The sequence below is a fragment of the Mya arenaria genome, chromosome 9, assembly GCF_026914265.1.
Source record: "Mya arenaria isolate MELC-2E11 chromosome 9, ASM2691426v1".
NCBI lineage: Eukaryota > Metazoa > Mollusca > Bivalvia > Myida > Myidae > Mya > Mya arenaria.
In genome coordinates, this window is record NC_069130.1 from 76,636,680 (window position 1) to 76,653,617 (window position 16,938).

Sequence of the window (16,938 nt, forward strand, 5' to 3'; positions counted from 1 at the left end):
ATAAACATCATGCTTCAGTCAACTTACTCTCGGGGCTGTCATGAGACACTCTGGCCAATTATCAAGCAACGGCCCGGCTTTGCCATGTATTAACCTCTAAAAACTGCTAAAACAGCATCATTAACAGCGAAATTGGTGGAGACAAGTGATCTCTTTGAACAGAACATGTATACAAAGAAGAAAATCACAAGATTTAAGTGTGTTGCACCTAGTCTATTATCATCAGGCTCTAACTGACCAAGGGGCGTACAAATATTTTAGGGCAAAGTGGTGGGACTTACAAAATGTTACGCTTTATGATTTCATAAACATTGCGTCATTTCAAAGTGAATATCAAAAATGTGTTTACTCGTAAAAATAAAAATGGCGAAGGTAGATTTACCCCGTTCCACAAGCGGATCCAGGGGGTGGGGCACCTGGCGCGCGCACCCCTAAAATCGTCCAAGTTTTCTTTTAATTTCAATATGGTCCTAGGGGCTAATGTCTGGGGGGGGGGGCAATCATCCGGGGGGGGGATATCATCCTACACTCGTACTTTCGGACTAGAAATGTTAAAAAATAACGTCAGATCCTGAAGCCGCCCTGCTATAGGCTTTCAAATTCCTCTTCAACACCAGGGGTGGTGGTGTGCTGAGTGTAAGTACCAAGAAATGTATGGTGGAGTGTTACATTACTAGTAATACTACAATGGGGATGCGGTTGGGTCAAACTATATTGCAGCCAATGGGTGCAGGCAGACCGTATTCTAAAACCACCATATTAGCAGTTTTAAAACAACCAGCTGAAATTCATTTCAACTAGCACCAACAAATAACACTCATATTAAAACAAAATAGGTCAGTAAATCATGAACACATTTATTACAAAATAAAACATTTTTCATACATATATACAGAAAAAAATGGATGCCTTTTAAATGCTATGAAATGTACATGATTCATTGTGGTTTTTCTACAGATCTCTTTTCACTGGATCAATAAAGATACGTCACTTAACAGTGTGAGGAGTCATTGGGGACCAGTTACACTGGCATTTCGTGAAACAAACAGAAAATAAACAGAACAAATCTTAAATGTATCTTTATACAACGCACTATTGTAAGTGGTCAGAACTAGCACATGTCAGTTATCCCTACACTGGTAAAATGTATTCAAGGCTTATCAAATTCTGGATTCTATACAGCATGGGGTGTTGAAAGATGCTGATGCCAGCACCTCAGTTAGGATGTGTGGTGGTACATCAGAAAGTCTAACTTTGATGATTTGTTATGAACATGTGAACTTCTACTACTGGATTGTGTTTTGTAACATGATTGTTGGATTCATATCTTTTCATCCGAGTTGTCGTCACAATGAAGGTGTTGTGAAATTAACCTTATTATAAACATGATGTTCTTAGAGTTCAATCTTTTATCTATGAATTAATTTTAGCAGAGTTAAAACTCAAACATTCTCTTGAATCTGCTTCATGAGAGATTCATCACCAGCAAATAAAGTGTACATACGTTGAAAAAACAACACAATTGGCTTCAAGTCTTCTATCTTCCAAGTCTGTATAACCAATTTCCCGAATGCCACAGTTCTTGGTAAAAACCCCCACAGATTTATTGCAATAACAGAGCCTGAATAAAATAAGAGCAATACCAAGTGAACGCAAAAGCTTGTCTTTTTTCAGTTGAAAAAGGGGCATAATAAAGAGTTTTTAAAGGCAGCGTTATGGGCCTTGTGTACTGTCTCTGGCAGCACGTGTACCAAGTTTAAGTAGAATAACTTGAGAAAGGTTAAAGTTTTGGAATACTTCGCCTTCTTTTCTTAGAAAAAACAGAAAAGTTGAAAAAATGGCTATTGCCATGTTTATATAATCGGGCATGTGGTTATAATAGTATAATAATGTCAGAATAAACTATTTATTTTGTTTTCAATGACTGCAGTTAACAAATATTGGCCAGCGTTTCCCTACTCCTTTATCCCTAAAACTGTCCGCATTCCCAGTTAAATAACCCTTAACAGACAAATTGCAGTGAAATCACCTTTGACCACATTATCTTTAAATCCTTCAAACTGCCTTTGTATCACAATCAAAATCTCTTTTTAAAGTCTTAGCTCAGTAACCCCCTTCGTTGTACCCGTCATACCCCCCTCCCCCTTGTGGTGGGGGCGGGGGTGGGGGACCTCGCATTCCAGGGGGTGGAGGTCTCATACCCCGTGGGGGTGGTGGGCCCCTCATAGGACCTCTGGGGCCCATTCCTGGGGGTGGTGGTCTCATCCCTGGGGGTGGGGGACGCATACCTGAAAAAGGGAGAATAAAACATTGTAATAAACAACAAAGGAGCATACTTGGCTTAGTTTATACACAATTATTTGAGCTTTATTGTAAAGATAGCTGAAAGCTTATATGAATCTCTTGAGTCTGTTTCCTGGATTGAAGCCAATACTGATGTTCCTTAGTAAGAGGCCATGAGAAAGTACCCCTAGTGGGGTTTAACCACCAACCTCTTGGGTGAAAAGCTGACAACAAATAGAGATAATCTAAACCAATAAACCACTCTCAGCCATAGTTTCATGATACACACTGTAAGACAGGGTTTGAGTCAGCGCAATCATCGGATATTACAATGTTAATCACTAATTGTGCAATCCCTTGTTCTGCGGTACACATTTCAAGTCAGAGTCATGTGTCTTTATGTTCAATGAAACTGTAAAGGAAGGGATGTCAGTAAGTTGATCTAGGTGACATTAGATGAAGAGACACTGCTCCAGAACCTTTTTCACCCCTTGAAACAAAGTTGAAACATTTTCATAAGACAAGAAATGTCTAGTGCACAGAGAATGAACCAATGTTCACCAGGGCTGAAGAAGTTATTACTTTGATCATTTTCGAAAAAAAAATCTCCTTCAGGTTGTCCACTTTGTGATAAAAATGGACCAAAATCGGACAAGAAATACCAAAAATAGCGGCATTTTTAATCTAGATTATTTTGTCAATAGAATCTAATAATATTTACATGATGCCCTTTCTGATATGACACAGAAATGAATTTATACATAGATTTTATTACAGAATAAGTTTTTTTTTTGTGTTAAATTACGTTTATTCGAAATTCCCTTTAGGCACATTTCCCCTTTCGAATGGCTCCAGGCCCCTTTCCCAAAGTGCCGAGAGAAAGCCCTGTTTTAAATGATTGTTAATTCAAATCACATTAAGGTCAACAATCCATGTTGCAACATGCTATTTATTTACCATATTCAAACATTCTTACCAAATGGTGGATGTGGAGGTCCCCGGGGTGGTGGCCCCCTCCAGTTTGGGGGTGGGGGTCGCATGCCTGGGGGTGGAGGCATATTGGGCATGACAGACTGGTTGTATGTAGGGTTGGGTGCCATCTGTTGGTTGGGCCCAGCCGATGACATGGGTGGGGCAGGAGGTGGAGGCATCCCTGAAATAAACAGAAATAGAAATAAGCATGAATAAGTTAAGTCTAAGGAAAAAAATAATTTTGATTTAGTCTGTTTTATAATTATAAAATTGAATCCAACGTCATTGGGAGAGATGTCTGACCACAATCACCAAGTTTTTTATAATATTGTTTTAGCTATATTTAAAAAACAAAGGCTACACAAACAGATCTTTGATAATGCTTACAAATTTTCTCTTAGCTGATAAAGGGGCAGAACTCTTACTCAACAAATATCAAAGGCAGAGTTCTGAGCCTTGAGTTCTGAGCCTTGCTACACATAATTATAATTATTGTCACTGATTTGAACAATTTTTCAGTCATGGTCAAGATTAAAGATTTTGCACCAAGAAGTTGTAAACACAAAGGGTGTCAAAGACTATGATAATACTGAACCTTTTTTTGTTGAAAACAGATCAGACAGCTCAAAACTGCTCACAAAATGTGATTTACACATTAGCTGCAGTTGTTGAATTCATGATAATACTGCTGCCTTTGAACATAAAGCTGCACTTTCATAGAATGACCGTTTTGACATTATTTTTAATTTTTGTTTTGGAACCAGCCAATTTTTTAGTAAATGTCTGGAAATCAGTGATACAAGACTGCAGACAAAAGATAAGATCACAGTTTTTCATATTTACATTACTAACGCTTAAAGAAAAATGAAATTTTCATTATGTTTCTAAATAACTGAGATCTGTTCTATTGTGAGGTATCTTAAATGACTGAATTGAAGGCATTGATACCAAAATAAGCTAAATTTTAGACAAAAACTGAAAGTGTTTAAACAGTCAATCTGTTAGAGTGCATCTTTAAGACAAAGACATCAGTCATCAAAACAAACAAGGCCAAATCCAAATACTATTCTCCAGTTGAAAATTGAAACCAGCCAGCTATGTAAACATCTTATATTGAACAAGCCCGACAGCCATGTTACTACTGTACAGTTTGTGGGCTTGATCTAGTTTCCACCACTGTGACATACCGTGTCTGGGTGGCTGCATACCCATGTTGCCCATGGAGTTTGGTGGGGGTCCTGGCGGGGGACGCATGTTTGGGGGAAACGGGGGTGCTGGCATCTGACCTGGAATAAAAATGACAGTAGTTAGAGCTATGTAGGGGTATGCCTTTTGTGACTCATTTATTTCAGTTTGTTTTCAAAGTTTAATCATCAAAATAAGATTTGTTTAACAAGCCAAAATACTATATGTATATGTTTGTATAAATATAAGATTACTGGGGTATAGCAAAAAAGCCTGAATATATAAATAAAACAAAACCCAGATTATTTTACAACCCTTGATTTAGGTTTGTGAACATGTGATAATTTCAATCCAAAAAAACACCTTAATCAGCGATCAGGTTCACACACCAACACTACAGTCATTTTAAGGGAATCTATTCCCGGTCAGGAGTACAGTCCCTTTTATCTGTACATAGTGTTGATCAGTGAACCGGATCATGTGTTCAGATTTTTGGTGAAAACATTCAGAAACTTGAACAAATTTGTTCAACTAAATGAATCCAGATAAAACCCACTTGTCCGACTTGGTGACCACAAACCATTGGTGGGTAATGTGCATATAGGCTGCATGTTTTTGTTGCAAATTTTTGTTTGGGTACCTTTTCTCGACTTGTTTTTCGTACTCAAAACGTTTCAAACAAATTCAAGTTGTTTTACTTTCCGATATAAAGTTCAAGATTTTCTGACATTGTTAAACTGCAGTAATTCACAGTTATTACATGCTAGATATATTGTAAAAGTGCCCCCCTAAAGAAAAAATAGATATTTGAGGCTAAATGTCACCAAGTTGTTTAAAGGTCATATGGCACCAAAGCAGGAGTTCATTCCAATAAAACTATTGGGGACTAACCTTGATGGAGCCCTTGATGATAGTGGGGCATTCCTGAGGGTGGCACAGGCGGGGGCATCATTGGGGGAGCTCCACCCATCCCTGGGGCTCCCATGGGTGGAGGGACAGGAGGGGGCAGGCTTGAAGGCTGGGAGGATGGCATCCCTGCAAACACAATCAAACAATTTTTTTAGGCAAAAACACATATTTTGAGGTATGAAGGTGTGTCAATGCCCACAAAATGTAGAAATACCTGAGTAAAATGTCCTTTGATTATTGATAGGCATTTAGAAACAACTTGTTGCAATTAGGAAAACCACATATTTTTTTAAATAATTAAATTTAATAAATGTATACCTGTATATTAAATTTGTTTACATCAATATTATTTACCTGAGACTGACCATAAGCATGCTTATTAAAGGACACAATAAATAAAGTTTGTACAATTAATTAGAAATCATGAAAAAGACCATTTTCTATTCATCTGAAACTTACCTGGCATTGGCATCTGTTGTGAGGGAGGGGGTGGTGGGGGTGCGACACCCCCTGGAGCAGGGGCTGAGGGAGGAGGGGCATCTGCAAACAGCTGATGTGGCCTGTCTGTCAGGGATAGAGGATTCTTTGCTGCCATCATTCGCTCTGCAATAATGAAAAAACATCTGGTACTATCAACCTTGTCTAGGTACATGTAATAGGTAATCTTGTAAAACTTACTTATTATCTGTGACATTTTTTAGATCATATAAAAGGACCAGTGTTTTATCATGTACTTCCCAGATATAAGTTTCAGCAATAAAGTCATCTTATTTAGAGTTCAGACCTTAAAACAACAAAAGTGCTGCACAGTGAGCACTAATGCTCTTGTTTAGTGGAAAAAGGAAATAACTCCATAATTAATAAAGCCAGAGTTGGGTCATTTTGAGTCATGACCAAGGTTAAGATTTTTCAAGCCAACACCATCAATAACACAAAGACTATCACAATACCTCAACTTTTTACTACAGAGGAGACATTAAATGAATTAACTTAACACATCAGAAACATATCCCTACCAGCAGCACTTCCGTGCCTCTCTCCTTTCGAGTCCTTCCTGAATGCGTAGGAGATAGTGATAGCTCTATTGCACAGGTATTGACCGTTCATCGCCTCTATGGCAGAATCTGCAGCCTCAAAACTCGCAAAGTTGATGAATGCATAGCCTTTTGAGTTGCCCGAGTCCGGGTCTCTCATGATCTGGAATTTGTGTGACGAGTAGAATTTAAAATAAACAATTTTTATAGGCATACTTGCTATTTTGATGGTACAAAAACATTAAGATAAAAATAAAATACAACCCCCCCCCTTTTTGCCAAAACAATGTTATTCCCCCCTACCCCCCCAAAAAAATTGAAAACACTGCCATTCAACATACTTCACACTATTGTTTATACAAATGTCAGTGCAAAGCAAAAAATACAATCTCCACAACTGAACATTTACATTATGCAATATAAAAGCTCTAAATATTTTTTATTTCAGGATTAACAGGAGCTTTAGAAGCCCTAAAAAAGCATAGCTTTGAGCATTCCAACCTTTGGGGTCTGTAAAATCACGCCAAAAGCACTGAATGTATCATAGAGCAGCTTTTCGTCGACCTCAGGATCCAAATTCCCAATAAATATGTTCGCTCCTACGTCCAGGTTACGTTGGTTTGCAGACGCCTAAAAAAATAAATGTTAATAGATGTTTTTATTCATAATTGTACAATATGTTTTGCTGTTTGAGTTAAAGATGCAGATTTCCATTTTATATGTTAATTTCAGAAGTTTTGTTTCTTTACAATGTCGTCTTCTATTTCTATTCATAGAAAAGAATACAATGATAGTTTGCCTCTATGTTAACAAGAAATGCTCCTGTTTCAGTATTTCAGACAGCTTATTCATGATTGAAAGGCATAAATTTGTATCAAACAATTTTGTTTCTAAAGTAATATTTACCAATTAAATATCACAAAAATGTTGTTGTTGCTGATTTTCAAAACACAATAACATGTAAAATGTACAAAGCAATCATTTTTATAGGCCTGCGATATCTTATAACCAATATCATGATTGTAATGATTTGAGTAATAATCCTATCTATAATCAAGGCAAATGTTTACATACACAGCAAGCCACACCATACCTTATTCACTCTGATGGGTTTGCCGTACATTTTGATCATATTCATTATTTTAATGGCGTAATCTGCATCTTCCTCTCCCATAAACTCCACAAAGCCATACCCCTGGTGTGTCTGTGTCACACGATCTTTGGGCATGTGAACGTTCACTGAAATCAGAAGGTTATATTAGTACTGGACTGGTAAGACAAATTAAAGTGATTTAAAAAATAATGCCATTTAAAAAAAAAGTATTCAATCTGTTCTGTTTAATACTTAAGAGTCTAACTCAAAGATCTTATGCTTGAAACATTAATTATTTTTTTGGGCTTTGCTCAAACTGAGTTTGCTTAAAAGAACAAACAACAACTGGCAGATACTTATCAAGCACACTTTTGTGAATCCAAGCCATTAAAGCCATTCAATATTCTGTAGAGTTACTAATGCTTTGCGGGAAAATGAGCACTTTCTGTCACTTTTTTTTAAATAGCTGTTTAAAATAGAGCTTTCATTGTTGCAAGTATATTGTTCAAATTTCACACAAGATTAATTTTTCAATTTCTGGACGAATAAGGCATAAGCAAGCCCCTTTCAGCCAGTGAATACCAAAACAAGATTATTTCAAGAATGTCAAACACATGAGTGTAAATATGTACGAATATTCAATTTAATTGGTAAATTACTTTGTATTCATAAATAGACTGATTCTTTTATTACAGTGAAAAACTGTAATTGAGTAAAAGTGACTGATTTTTGTTATTTATTTAAAACTTGCTCTTAGAGTCATACCAACAGGTCCAGCCTGCAGGAACAGCTCCCAGAGGACGGCTTCTGTAACTTTCTCATCCAGGCCTCCAACATACACAGTAGCATCTGAAATATAAAACAATTAATTCAGATAATTTATCTAGGAATTTTTCCTGTTTTGCAGGTAAAATGTAAAAGACAATAAGTTGAATTTTGATGTATTTTATAATTGCCTGATTACGCAATGTTCCCAAGCCTGTACAATGGTACAGTGATCCAGCAACAAGAGGTTAACTTTTCCTGACAACTCAGGTAAAGATGACCAATGGAAATAATATAAAAAGGTGATTCTAGAAGAAATAAGTCACTTCGTTTTGAAGACGAACCACTCTATTGTCTCAGTAATTTAAGGAGCATCACAAATGCGCATAAATTTATGAATTTATACCTTAAAAATGTTAAATTATATACTATGATATATACCTGCTACCAAGCCTTACCAGAGGCTTGGCAGCCAATCAAGGCTAACATTAGGAAGAATAGGTATTAAACATGTCAGGCTTAACATTGATGAGGCCTAAAAAAAAAAAATTGTTTGGTTAGGGTTACATTCTTAAAAAAATAGGTAGGGTAGGTAGGCTTTTTTTTTTTTTTTTATTTTTTTTTTATTAGGTTTTATATAAGAATATAATTTTTTTTAATAATATAATTTTCATCATTGGAGAATGGTGTTAAAGCTATCTTCTGTATAAGCATTTAAGGTTTAAACTTAATATTAAAAAGCAATTTAAAAAAAAAAACGAGATTTTTTTTTATTTTTTTTTAATTTTTCATTTTTTTTTTTCAAATTGACTATAAAAACGGTAGGGTCGGCGCCTATTCCGTAGGTAGGGTCGGGTAACCCGAACCAAATGTATTTTTTTTTTAGGCCTGAGAGAAAGAGCACAAATGAAGGGCCATGTCCCGGGATTTAACACAGGATATCTAGGTCTGCAGGCAGTCATTGAAGAGCTGGCCCAACATCATCATAAAAATCATTCACAAGATTAGACTGTACTTAAGTACATCAAGTCCAAAGACAGTATCGTCAAAAATAATTGATACCGACTAAGCTAACAGGCCACTTACACACTTTCTGTACACTTGTAAATTTCACCAGCATGCTCAGAGCTTCTGTGAAATAATATCCAATGCGAGGAGTTTATCTGCTAAGGAGCATTACTTGATGTCAGTACATTAAATCAAGCTACGATGACAAAAGTTCAAATAGTTCAGACAGCATACAGACAACTGCTGTGACACATGTAAAATACCAGAAACAGCAGATCACTACATTTCCCATTGCTTATAGTACTCAGACGCCAGAAAAAAACTACAACAGTGCACGGAATAAATTTTCCGTAGGCACGATGTTTCGTGCTCAGTCGTCACAATAGGAATACTGGCAGGAGAAGTGCATGACATTTCTACTGGAGCCAAGCAAGAAATGGTGACTTCATTGAGTGACTTCCTGAGCGATACAAACAGACTGTAATTTAAGCCTTCAAGAACAAAATAAGAATAACAACAATTAAACTTATTGGCAACTTTCCGTTTTTCTACAAAAAGTAAAAAGAGTTTAAGTACACAGAGAATTATAGCACTGAGACGATAACGACAAATGAAGTCGACAGCAGCCATAATTCGATATACTGTACCATCAAATTTGTTATTGAGCAACAATATAACAGTTCCTCCGATTCTTGGAAACTGCTTCACTACAAGTTTCTCTTAAAAGCATGTGTGGTAAACAAAAAATGCTCAATTTTTCTTTAATTTTTAAAAAATAGCAGTCACATTTTTGGCAAACTATACCAACATTCGGATGAAATAATATCCGAACAATGTTGACATAAATTCGCCAAACTATGGCAATCAGTCAATCTGAAATAAAATATTCGGATATAAAAAGTTAAATTATTTAAATTTTTATTGATTGCAGTACTCAAATCTAAGTAATTACCTTGATTTCTTTCTGCTACTGGTCCGGCTACCATTTTGACGCCGTGAAACGAAATTTCACGACTCTGCTTGTCGTTACAAACTTGCTGAACAGTCAAGTCGGCTTTTATTAAAACCGGTCAAAAAAATAAATAATGATAATACTCCTAATAATGCTTATAATAATGCTGCTGCTGCTGCTGCTGCTGCTACTGCTACTGCTACTGCTACTGCTACTGCTACTGCTACTGCTACTGCTACTGCTACTGCTACTGCTACTGCTACTGCTACTGCTACTGCTACTACTACTACTACTACTACTACTACTAAATAATAATAATAATAATAATAATAATAATAATAATAATAATAATAATAATAATAATAATAACACGGACCTATAAACCCATAGGTTATAGGTCCATGTCATTGTGTTGCAAAACGTGATGTTTGGCCTGAAGTAAGCCGCCTTGACTTGGAACTAATTGAAGTTCATGTACATGGATAATTATAAGCATCTCCAAAAAAAAGGAGTCGGAGATCGCGCAATCTTTATTTATATTGCACAATCATAATGTATCACGTATCCATATATAGGTGGCATCATCGGTCATATCCGTTAACACTCTGTCCACCGTGGCGTTCGAGTAAAAAACAAAAAATACATGTACCTGCAATTGCATTGAAGAGCTTGTACAAACAGACACTTTCACGAAAACAACTTTTAATTTGAATGTTTTTCTGAAATTAATTACTATGCACTTCAATTCTTTTAATGTCCTTGTTTTAGACTATTGTGTGTCGAACGCGTCGTCATGATATTTAAGTAGTATCACTCTCGCAAAAGGATCATAGGCAGTCATTTGTACCAAATATTAACTTCGTTTATGTTCAATTAATATAAATTTCAGGGATCTGATCATTAATGACCATAATTCATTTCATACAGTACACCATTTATTTCATTGACTTTTCCTGCTTAACAAACACATTTGCAAATGGGCAAAATAATCTTCTTTTCAACAATACACCTAGAGCTATAACATTAATGAAATACCCTGACAAAAAATATATAATACATCAATAACAATGCAATCGTCAGCGTCATCAGCGACCGCGTCAAAAGTTTGCGTTACTGAATGTAAATTTTTCGACGATGTTTCCGGGAACGTTCGTCATCTCTGTCCAGTCTGGCCACGACGCGAATGTCGCAAACGTGCCATAAAACGTCGACGTGTTTTTGGCTAGCTCTTCCCAGGGGAATATTGCGTTGAGCATATTCACGGTCCAGTTTCCAGCACCGTCCAGCGCTCCGTCGTCTGTGCCCTGCGCTCCGATCAGACCAACGACCTCCGAGGAAAATATGTCCATGGAGTAGAACGAGTCTTTAGGGAAAATCAGGTCGACGCCCACTTCCTGTATTATGTACTGGTTGTAGACTACCTAAAATCAGATAATGTTATTTGAGTCGGAAAACGTCATTGGCGCATTCCCTGGAATTCGAATACGCTTTACCAAAGACCAGTGTACTGTGTGCTTTACACAATTTTATAAGAATGCCGACGATATCATCTGTGACAATAGGTTTACCATAACACACTATTACGATTTGTAATAGTTATGACTTACCCGGCCGGTAATGGGGTTGAAGAACAGTATCAGCGGCTCGCCAGTTGTGTGGTTCAATAGGTAGATGAGGCCGTCCAGCTGGAGTCGCCAGCCGCCGCCTTCCGGTATGCGCTCCAGGTCCACATCCATGTTCCCCCGCATATCATAGAGTGGGACCGTCTGTTTCCCGGGGATCTCCGACCACGCTGTGCCGTTAAATTTGACGTTCAACGGCCACTTGTTCAAGACACTCAGCACACGCTTATCGACATCGTACACCATGTCTCGAACGCCTGTGGACGCGTTCACTTGCGGAATAATTATGTCCGGTAAACCGGCTTCGCGTCTTTGGCCAATAACTTTCTTAAATACTGTCCACGAGGTTTCGTTTGGCTCTTCTTCCGTGATCGGCGCCCGTAGGTACTTCGTGTAATTCTCTTTAATTATGTTCATAATATCTTCCGCCACACACGCAAGACCGTCCATGCACTTCCAGGCGAGGGTGGTATAGTACAGCTCCCCCGGGCTGGTTCCCAGTTCCATCCACGGCAGGTACTCGGACTTCCGCATCCACGTCCCTGTCATCGGAACGCTATCGGTCGTGGACGCCATTAGCAGCGAGTAGTTGGCAAAGAAGGCGAATAGTTCCACAGAATCATACCTAGAATTGGCAATGGCACTATACAAACAAAATGTCAAGGTACAATACGATATATTTAATCATGGTTGGATACAGTATGCGATATAGAACAATTACGGTCGTAAAATTGATTCTATGTTTAGCTTCTGGTACCTACATTTTGTATTTCAAAACCTACATAGCACAGTGGGACTAGATTGACTCTGGTTAGGCTTGAATGGAAACATATTGGGGTAGACATGTGTATTTGTTATCGAATAGACTTTATAGTGTTGACATAATGCGATCGTTTTGGCACCATACTATAGCATCGTAATAATTAGACACTATGTTTTTTTAACGGTCACAACGATGATGTGAACAATGTTGTTAACTTTAACAAAGTTCTGACCCAACGGTCCACTCATGATTCAATAGGAAATGAAACGAAATGCACCCAACCATAGGCGTACCATGGGTCGGCCGAGTAGCGGGGGTAGGCGTCCGGCTGTAGAGGGTTGCGGTACTCGAGGACGATGTCGGAGTTGTATATCCGGTACGCCGGGCGGTCGGCGGGGACGATGAAGCTGGGGGAGGGGCTGGACAGAAGGGCGTTCACCGGGTCGTTCATGACGGTAAACACCTCGTTAGGCTGACCGGATATAGGGTTGATCCACACCTGGGGGAAGTGAGGATCAGACCATTTTCAACTCGTCTATTATAAAACATAAAAAAACGTCATGTATTGCGTTCATGTTTGGACCAAATTGTTTTGGGGTTTTCACGGTTATGCATCTGAAAATACTCATATTATAATTATGTTACTCTTTTATACCGACATTGAAGAACAAATATAGACTTTAAGTATAAATAAATGGTTGTAGTGGGGAGCGAACCCACGCAGTTATAGTCAAGGAATAATTGGAAAAGTGACACCAAATTTGCTCGACAAAAAGGACCAATAATGAAGCAGAGGAATAATTCAACCTTTCTGCTTTTTGTTGAATCGTGTTACTAACTTATTCAAAATCGTTGACTTATGTGAGCATATTTCCAACATTTGTTTTAGGGTTCGATTCGTCAGTATCTTGAACGAAGTTTGAAGGGGATATATTGGAGTCATCCGGAGTCATCCTGTTGTTGGTCGGTCGGTCAGTCCGTTGCAGTTTTCTTTGTTCGGGGGATAACTTGAAAACTACGAGGTGGAATATAATTAGACTTCATACGATGATGGAACATAATGAGAGGTATAGTATTGCAGTGTACAAGTACCAAAACTATATTTTGGCTAAGTACAGAGTTTACGCCCTTTGTTTGTTTTTTGGTCCAGAGAATAAACTTAAAACAACCTGATGGAATCTAATAGAACTTCATACCGGTAAAGTACAATGAGAGAAAGTGTACTGTACAAGAACCATAACTATATTATAGCAAAGTACAGAGTTATCGCCCTTTGTTGTATTTTCTTTTGTGTCAAACGTGTGCGGACAATAACTTGCAAACTACTGGATGGATTGTACTGAAGCTACATACAGTGGTAAAGCACAATAAGAGGAGGTCCAGTGTACAATAACCGAAACTTTATCAAGCTTATTAAAGAGTTATTGCACTTTGTATTGTTTTCTTATCCCCAGCATAACCTCAAAAACTACTGAATGGAATTTAAAAAATACAACAACACACCATACAATGAGAGAGAGGGCACCGTGCAAGAATAATAACTATGTTCTAGCATAATACAGAGAAATTGTCTTTCATAACTTTTTCTTGTCCGGAGCATTTCTTGAAAACTACTGGATTGAAATTATTTAAACTTCATACAATGGTAAAATACAATAAGAGAAAGTGTAGTGTACAAACACGATAGCTCTATTCAAGCTTATAACAAAGTTGTTGCCCTTTGTTGCATTTTCATGTCCGAAGCATTACTTGAAAACTTTTAATGGAATTTAATTAAACTTCATGCTATGGTAAATAATTAAACTTCATGCTATGGTAAATCACGTTCAGAGAAAGTGCAGTAAACAAAAATCATAACACGTAAGCAAATTACAGAGTTATTGCCGTCCGTTGTGTTTTTGTTTCTGTTTCAAACTTTTGCCGGTACAATAACTTGCAAACTACTTGATGGAATTTATTAAATCTTTATACATATGTAAAGCACAATAGAAGAAGTGCAGTGCACAGAATCACAACGCTATATTATCAATTTACAGAATTATGTATTGCCCTTGCATGGTTACTTTTTTCTTGTCCAGCGCATAACTTATAAATAAAAAATAATGGATGGAATTTAACTAAACTTCATACAATGTTTAAGCACAATGACAGAAAGTGTAATTTATGAGAACCATAACTATATCTTCATTAATTACAGCGTTATTGCCTTTTGTTACTTTTTCCAGTCTGCAGGGTAACTTCTAAATTGCTCAGTCGATTTTAATTGAACAACACACGTTGGTTAAGCATTGCAAGTGGAAAATGCAGTGCACAATAACCTTGGAGTTATGTTTGCCATTCGGGGGTATTCGTCACTCCTGTGACAGCTGTTGTTTTTGTTTTGTATTTAAATTAAAATATATTAGGTAATAGTTTATGTAACTGGTTATATACACGTGTAGTGAGCTTGCGTGTGTTTAATGGGTCTATATGTGTGTTTGTATGACGATGACTTTGTAATGCACAATTTATATGAGCATTAATGGCTTAATAAGTTTTGAAAGATTCAAAGAAATATGTTTCAATAAAACTATTCGGCGTCAATGATAGCATAGCAATGCTGTATTGTTCGAATATTGTGTGTCTCTGTGGTGTTAAAAAGCTATAGCGGTTATGCAATATATTTCCAAAAATATTTCGTAAATAAAAAGGAAATTGAATGCACAAACAATGATTGATGGTTGATGCTTAACCTGTATTATCTGTGAAGTGTTAGGATGACGGTAGACGACAAACTCCCGGGAGAGCGATAGGAAGCTCCCGTCAGACTGTCGCTGCTTCCGGTTAATGTTGTAGCCCTCGTAGTTGAACGCCTTTACGAGAGGCGAGCCAGGCTGCCGGAAGTAAACGGAACCGTTCAAGTAGTTCACGGAGGAAGTGTTGGGGTCCAGGGATCCTAAGACGCGCATAAAGTTTTCCAGGTCAGTGAATCCCCCACGCGCCACGACCATAGTGGTGCAGAAGGCCAGACCTAGTTGGGCCACCATAGTCCTGCCCTGGTAATGAAAAATATATTAAGGTTCAAGAATACCATACGAAGATTTTCCAGATTGACCTAGGACTAGGGGGAGCTTGACAGCTGTGATATTAATGTGAAATATAATTAACTACAGTATAGTTTAAAACTATATTTGTAATGGTTTTCATATCATGGGGGTAAGGGCAGCTCAATATTTTAAGGTCCGTGAATTCCCCGTGCCCCACGGCGATTGTGTCAAAAAATGCTAGCCGAGTTAGTTGGGATCCAAGGACTTGCATAAACTTTCAAGTATGATGTGTCATGTCGAAAAATTAGCGTTGCATTTGAAAAATAACCCCTGACGCAGATCACGTCTAAACGCAGAATTGCTGTAACAATATGCATATGCGTCATAAAAATACTGATGTTTGTTTTGTTTTGTACGAGGACATCATACGTTCCGGACACAAATTAATGTCTTCTTCCGTCTATGTTCATTCATTCATTCATGCCACATAAGTGAAAAAATGAGTTATTCCGATGAACATTTTACCAACATTTTGTACAACAGTTTATAAATATATAAACAGGCGTTAACACATCACTTACCATAACTTAGCCAAGTCAGAGTGCAAATTGTTCAACAGAAACTGAACAAACAGATAAGAATTTATCTCTTACATGTAGTAGGGGATGATTCAGTGGCATCCTTAAACTTTTGTTAAGCATTATGTTTGAATGGAATATAAAACGTCTTTTTCGTAAATGAATGCTTGAGTGATTGAGTGATTGAGTGAGTGATTGAGTGAGTGAGTGAGTGAGTGAGTGAGTGAGTGAGTGAGTGAGTGAGTGAGTGAGTGAGAGTGAGTGAGTGAGTGAGTGAGTGAGTGAGTGAGTGAGTGAGTGAGTGAGTGAGTGAACAAACACATATTCCGATCAAGTTCTTAAATATTTAGTATGAAATATATGTTGTCATTTGTATAGCTCAAATATATCGTACAATTCATCACCAAATTTTTCTTAACTGTGCCAGCGTCGGTTCGATCCCGTTTTAAACCAGATTTTCTCTTTATACTTCAATGATATATTTTTGTAAAATTTCGGTATTAACAAGTTAAATAATTGTAAAGTAAGTGTTTTCATATGCCTTACCGAGTAAAATTATGTTTGGTCCATGAGCCATTCCCTTTCTACAGATGAAAATGATCTTTATAAGCTTTTAGCTTCCGATCATCTTAAACATTCAGTTTGAAATATATGTTTTCAAGAAATAAATATGTTTGAACTCCGAAGTGTGTTCACCAGAGTGACGTTTAGAACCCATATGACATATTCTGCCATCTACTCTTTTTAA

At 37.4% G+C, this 16,938-nt stretch overlaps 2 protein-coding genes across 2 annotated transcripts; both read right to left on the reverse strand.

Moving 5' to 3' along the window:
- Nucleotides 1-841: 841 nt before the first annotated feature.
- LOC128245432 (splicing factor 3B subunit 4-like) lies at nt 842-10,281 on the reverse strand. Its single transcript, XM_052963569.1, has 10 exons — nt 10,202-10,281; nt 8,242-8,325; nt 7,477-7,622; nt 6,885-7,013; nt 6,366-6,546; nt 5,809-5,952; nt 5,332-5,475; nt 4,443-4,541; nt 3,260-3,436; nt 842-2,288 (listed from the first exon to the last, which is right to left on the reverse strand). The coding sequence occupies exons 1-10, from the start codon at nt 10,233-10,235 to the stop codon at nt 2,104-2,106; spliced, it is 1,323 nt and encodes a 440-aa protein (XP_052819529.1). The 5' UTR covers nt 10,236-10,281; the 3' UTR covers nt 842-2,103.
- A 1,017-nt stretch (nt 10,282-11,298) lies between these two features.
- LOC128246401 (uncharacterized) lies at nt 11,299-15,612 on the reverse strand. The gene is made up of 4 exons (XM_052964587.1): nt 15,319-15,612; nt 12,880-13,085; nt 11,809-12,448; nt 11,299-11,622 (listed from the first exon to the last, which is right to left on the reverse strand). The coding sequence occupies exons 1-4, from the start codon at nt 15,610-15,612 to the stop codon at nt 11,299-11,301; spliced, it is 1,464 nt and encodes a 487-aa protein (XP_052820547.1).
- Between the last annotated feature and the right edge of the window lie 1,326 nt (nt 15,613-16,938).